This window comes from Marmota marmota, unplaced genomic scaffold (genome assembly GCF_001458135.2).
Source record: "Marmota marmota marmota unplaced genomic scaffold, marMar, whole genome shotgun sequence".
Lineage (NCBI taxonomy): Eukaryota > Metazoa > Chordata > Mammalia > Rodentia > Sciuridae > Marmota > Marmota marmota.
The window spans coordinates 4,809,875-4,815,874 of record NW_025999925.1 but is presented as its reverse complement, the minus strand read 5'-3'; the positions used below and the strand labels follow the sequence as shown (position 1 = coordinate 4,815,874).

Sequence of the window (6,000 nt, the reverse complement as noted above, 5' to 3'; positions counted from 1 at the left end):
TTTATACATTGTACATGCACAAAATATAACAATATAATTTGGCCAATATCATTCCCCACCCTCTCCGCTTTTCGTTTTTTTTCCCAAGCACCTTGAAGTCCGGAACCAGGTTTATTTCTAGCTGGTAGCCACACCCTCTCTCTCTGCCCGCTTTTTCCTAGGTTCCTCACATTTTTACCTTTATTCAGTCGCCTAAGCAACCAATCGAGTAGTGGGCAGTAAATGTTCAATACACATTTGAATTAAAAAGTTTCAAGGCATTTTGTAGAGTGTTTTTAATTTTTGTGAATATGTGTAGGGTTCTTTATCTAAAGATCCCAACACTGAGATCCACAATCTATCACGTAGTGAAAATAATCAGAAAAGTGTTTAAGATCTCCAGCGAAAGGACTAGATCAGATGAGATTCCCCAGTGCTGCACTACGGTAGTTATCGCGCTGTGTGGGTTGTTGTAGGAACACCCCAACGATACAAACCCAACCGCGGCTCTCTCAGCTCAGCACGGCTGGACACGCCTCGTCCCAGCGCCAGCGCTTCTGGGATCGCGATGGGACAGAACCTCGCGGGGCTGCGCTCTTGTTCCTTATTGGCTGAATTTGGAGGCGTGGTGCGCGGCACCGGCCAATGGGGGTTGGCATAGGCAGGCACGTGCGGGGGCTTGCCTGGGAACCTGAGGGTCTGCCGCTGGCGCCTGAAGGACGCTAGTCGAACCTTAGCCGCAAACCCGGGGAAAGAACCTGCTCCCGACGGGCGCCGGCTGCCCTTGCTACGTACACCGCAGCTATGTGGCCCCCCCTGCGGTCAGTTCTGCGGCCCTGCTTCCGCGCCGCTGCCCCGGGGCTGCGCGCCTATCACGGGGACTCTGTGGCGGCGTTGGGCACCCAGCTGGACTCCGGCTCTGCCATCTACCAGGTAGGCTGTGTGAGTGTCCTAGTGGCCTGTCAGTGCCGGACCCACGGGACTAGGCAGCGAGTGGAGGTTGGGCATACTTTAACAGCTGCTCTTCTTTTCTCTAGAGCTCTAGTGATGAGGGGACGCACTAGGGTGCTGTGAAGTTTTGAAGAAGGAAACTCGTCGTAGCATTGTTACTTGGGGAGTTTGTTGAAAATGCAGCTGCCTAATCCCTACCTTCTGAGTTTTCTAGGGTGAGGTCCTAGAGTTTGCATTGTTGTGAAGTCGTTAGGAGAATAATGGCAGCTAGGTTGGGAGCCACCGGCCTAGCACAGCTAGCGCTGAACTATGCTTACCAGATTTTAATAATTATATTAATAGAAAATACATCTCTCACATTGTCTTTGGAATGGCTTTTCTTGGAATTGGGAGATTTCAGAAGGTCAAAGAAACAACTCACAGCCTGTGAAATATTAGGGCTGGAAAATCGTCTGTCTACGATTTCTAAGCTTAAATGAATAATATGTAAATTGTGCAAATAACAAAATTATTTGTCTAGGTAGAATGTTTAATCAGAAACATTAAGTGATTACTGTGGTCTAGGCATTATTTTAGGTTTTGGTCTAAATAAATGGAACTTAATTCTGGGGGAAGAATGGACAAGAAAGCTCCTCAGTGTGATAAGTGGTCTCTAAAGCTTAAAAAAGTAGTCACAGGGGCTGGGGTTCTAACTCAGCCGTAGAGCGCGTGCCTACCACATGTGAGGCGCTGGGTTGGATCCCTAACACCACCTAAAAATAAATAAAATAAAGGTATTGTGTACATCTACAACTAAATTTTTTTTAAAAGCTAGGTATAATAGGAAGGAATGGGTGAGATGGATCTTTGTTGTAAAAGAGCTAGCCAAATTCAGAATGGAGAAAGGAGTTCAGACTATACCAAGAGAGTTTCAAGAATATAGGTATTAAACTTAGGCTATTAAAGTGTGTAAACTGGGTGTAGTGACACGTGCCTGTAGTCCCAGCATTCAGAAGGTTGACGTGGGAGGATCATTTGAGACCAGCCTGGGCAACATAGTAAGATCTACATCTCAAAAAAATATATATAATGGTTGTGAGGACTGGAAGACAAAGGAGGTCCCTGCCGTATTTAGATTTAGAATGCCACATTTAGATTTCATTTTGCAGGCTATCCACTAGAGTATTTAAGTAGAGAAGTGACGTGATCCTATGGATTCAGTGGAATCATCAGTGTGGTGGCAATGTGGAGGATGGATTGGTACCTAAAGTTAGGTGACAGTTAAGAGTTGAGTCTTGAGATGATGGTGGGGGGTCAGAGCTATGGTTCTAAGTAGGAGGAAGGGTATGTATACCTGAGGAGCAGATTTTAGAATTAATGATGGAGTAGAATGGGAAGAAGTGAGTGAGGAATCATTGATGACAGTGGAGTTTCTAATGGGGCCTGGGTATATAGGTAAATGATGGTGCTATTAGTACAAAGAAGGCTTATAGGACCAGGAATAAGTTTGATGGTAAGAGATAAGATATTTGTGATGGGTTTTATTTGAATCATCTTTTTTTCAGTCATGCTTTATAACAATCTAAACATATCGGTAGCCCACAACAGCAAATCTCAGTTTCTTGCTCACATTATGGGTTGGTGACTTTGGGTCAGCTGCTGTGACTTGTCAAAGGACAAAATCATAGCAGTTTAGTTTAAGTATCTTATCATGTTCATTGAAGCTGGCCTGTTTGGGAAATAATACTTTCTCCGAAGTTCAGATAACAACTCAGTTTGGGTTTGGTGACTGGAACTTTATTATAAATGACTCCATTTTGACTTTTAGTCTGGTCTTTGTGGTCTGGTGCAGGAGCTTAGTCCAAAGGAGTGGCTTTCTGCAATTTCTTTTTTAATAGACTGTTCCACTGCAGGGTGGGTTCAGGTCTGTTCCATGGGTCTTCGCATTCCTGGACTGAGGGTGCTCTGATTTAGTCATGCCCTTCTTGTGGCAGAAGTCACAGGAACAAGAGCCTGAATACAAATTGAGTTTACAGTTTCTGCTGGAATGTGATGAACTTCACATCCCATTAGTTAAAACAAGTAATGTGTCCAAAGTCCAATGCCCATGGGGGAAAGAAGCATAGTATAAATGGCCCAGTTTGGTAGTGTTTTCTGATTACAAATAACAACAACTAAAATAAATAATAATAATAGCTGAAATTACATAGGGTGCCAACTGCTTTTCTGAAAATGTTATGTAGATTCACTCATGTAATTTATCATAGCAAAGCTATGTGGTTGGTACTGTTATTTCTGTTTTATAAATGGGGATACTGAGGTACATAGAAGTCAAGTAATGTGTCAGTGGCTCTGCTCAAATTCATTATGACTTTCAGCTCTATGGTTGCTTAGCCTCACAAGAATCTTACTAGGTAGGTACTGTTGTTATTTTGCAAGTGACACAATTGAGATCCTTATAGATTAGGATTTGTGGTGCTGAGGATCAAACCTAGGCCCTCCCATGTGCGAGGTGAGTGCTCTACTGCTGTGCCACATCCCCAGCCCCCTCCTTTGTCTTTTATGACAGTTTTTGGTGGAAAGTGGATTGCATCTGATATTAGTATAAGCACCCCTGCTCTCTCTTGGTTACTATTTGCATGGAATATCTTTTCCCATCCTTTCACTTTCAACCTCACTTTTAATCTAAAGTGAGTCATATGTACAACATAGTGTTGGTTCATGTTTTTCAAAATCTGTTCTTCCAATGTATAACTTTATTTATCACACACTTTATTTCATTTGTTTCAATTATTATTGATATGGAAGGACTTAACATTTACCATTTTTTATTGGTGTGTTATAGTTGATGGGATTTGTTGTTATGCCATTTTGTTTTTTGTATATCTTACAGTTTCTTCCTTTCCTCCTTCCCTTCCTTCAACCCAGGACCCTATACATCGTAGGCAAGTCCTACCAATGAAGTCTTATAGTTTTTTTTAAATATTTTTTTTAGTTATAGGTGGACACAATATCTTTATTTTTTATTTTTATGTGGTGTTAAGGATTGAACCCAGTGCCTCACGCGTATGAGGCAAGCGCTCTCCCTCAGCCACAACCCCAGCCCTTAAAGTTTGTTCTTTATCTCTCATTGTCTCCTTTACTCTAGCTTCCTTTGTGTTACATGATTTTCAGTAGTGATCTGTTTTGATTCCCTTCTCATTTCCTTTTGGTTTATTCTAAACAGATTTCCTGTGTGGTTACCATGGGACACTTTATCATTGAGCTACTTCCCCAGACCTTCTCTAAATAAGTTGCTTAGGACCTCACTAAGTTGCTAAGGCTGGTCTTGAACTTGTGATACTCCTACCTCAGCCTCCTGAGTTTCTGGCATTATAGGCATGAGCCACCACACTAGCCAATCTATTTTAATTGACACCAACTGACTTTTCTGCATACAAATATTAATCCTTTACAGCTCCATAAATATCACCTTATGTTATCTATGTCACAAATGACATCTTCATATACTATATTATGTATTCGTTAACATAGATTTATAATTACTTTTTTTGAATTTGCCTTTGAAATCCTGTAGAAAATAAAAAGTGGAACTACAAACCAAAATTATAATAATAATTTGAGGCTGAGGCAGGTGGATTGCAAGTTCAAGGCCAACCTCAGTAACTTAGCTTCACCCTGTCTCAAAATAAAAATAAAGTGGCTGAGGATCTGACTCAGTGGTAAACTTCCCCTATGTTCAGTCCCCAGTTTAAAACAACAACAACAACAAAAGGTAGTTGTTTTAAAGTCTTTGTCCAGTAAGTCTCATGCCTGTGTTTCTTTGGGGATGGTTAGTGTCACTTTCTTTCTTTGAATGGGCTGTGTTTTCAGGTTTGTATGCCTTGCGATTTTTTTTTCTGTTGTTGGTTTTGTTGATAATTGAGTATTTGAAAGAATAGCCACCTCTCCTCATTTTTACAGATTTTCTTTGTATCAGAGCAGTTTTCACTAGCTAGTTGTCATGTTCTGAGCTTTGGAATGATCATTCCAGGACTTTTCTGAGCATGCTCGTGGTTTGGGCCTGAATGTGGCTGTTCAATCACCTTGACATGTAGTTGCTTTTTTTTTTTTTTTTTTTTGTGTGTGTGTGTGTGTACTGGGGATTGAACTCCAGGCCTGGTGTGTGCTAGACAAGTGCGCTCCCTCTGAGCTACATCCCTAGCCTTTTTTTTTCTTTCTTTTTTTTTTTTTTCTGGTACCAAGAATTGAACCCAGGGTTGCTTAATCACTGCTGCATACTCCAGCCTTTTTTTTTTTTTAGTTGTCAATGGATCTTTATTTTTATTTATTTGTATGTGGAGCTGAGAATTGAACCCAGTGCCTCACTCATGCTAGGCAAGCACTGTACCACTGAGCCACAACCAGCCCTTTTTATGTTTTATTTTGAGACAGGATCTTGATAAGTTGCTTAGGGTCTCACTAAGTTGCTGAGGCTGTCTTTGAACTTGAGACATTCCTGCCTCAGCCTTTTGAGTTGCTAGGATTAAAGGTGTGTGCCACTGTGCTTGGCTTCCTATATCCTTTTATTTTATTTTAAGATAAAGTCTGGCTATTTCCCAGGCTGACCTCAAACTTGCAATCCTCCTGCATCAGCCTTCCCAGCAGTTGGGCGTCCAGGTATGTGCTACCGTGACTGACTCACAGCTGTTTTTTGTGTGTATCTGTGTGGGGGGGCAGTGTTAGGTATCAAATCCAGGCTTCACGCATTCTAGATAAGCACCTTACCACCGTGCTAGACCCTCAGTCCCTAGCAGTTTCCTTTAAAAGTCTTAATTTCCCAAAGAACCGTCTCAGACATTTTTCAGTCTAGATATCCCTGCTGCTTCCTTGAACAGACCTTATTGCTTCTTTCTGCCTGAGAAGGTCTGCTCTGCTTCCTCCAGTTTGGGAAAGAAAACTGAGAACTAAGGTGCTAACTCCTCCAGATCAAGGCTGTGCTCACTGGTGGGGAAAGGTGGTAAAAGTGAGCAAAAGCCCCAGGAGGTTTCCTACTATTTTGAATGGGGCCTTTTCTTGATTGGATGATCTCTATTAGTTGTTATAGGTCTT

General features: G+C 41.8%; 1 protein-coding gene across 2 annotated transcripts in view; it reads left to right on the top strand.

The window, feature by feature from the left end:
- The first annotated feature begins 623 nt into the window (after nt 1-623).
- Nucleotides 624-6,000, top strand: part of Mccc2 (methylcrotonyl-CoA carboxylase subunit 2) — a 73,619-nt gene continuing 68,242 nt past the window's right edge. For both annotated transcript variants that reach the window (XM_048800158.1, XM_015497817.2), the window contains exon 1: nt 624-912. In XM_048800158.1, coding sequence (XP_048656115.1) covers nt 784-912 — 129 coding nt within the window. In that variant the 5' untranslated portion in view covers nt 624-783. The remainder of the gene's footprint in view (nt 913-6,000) is intronic.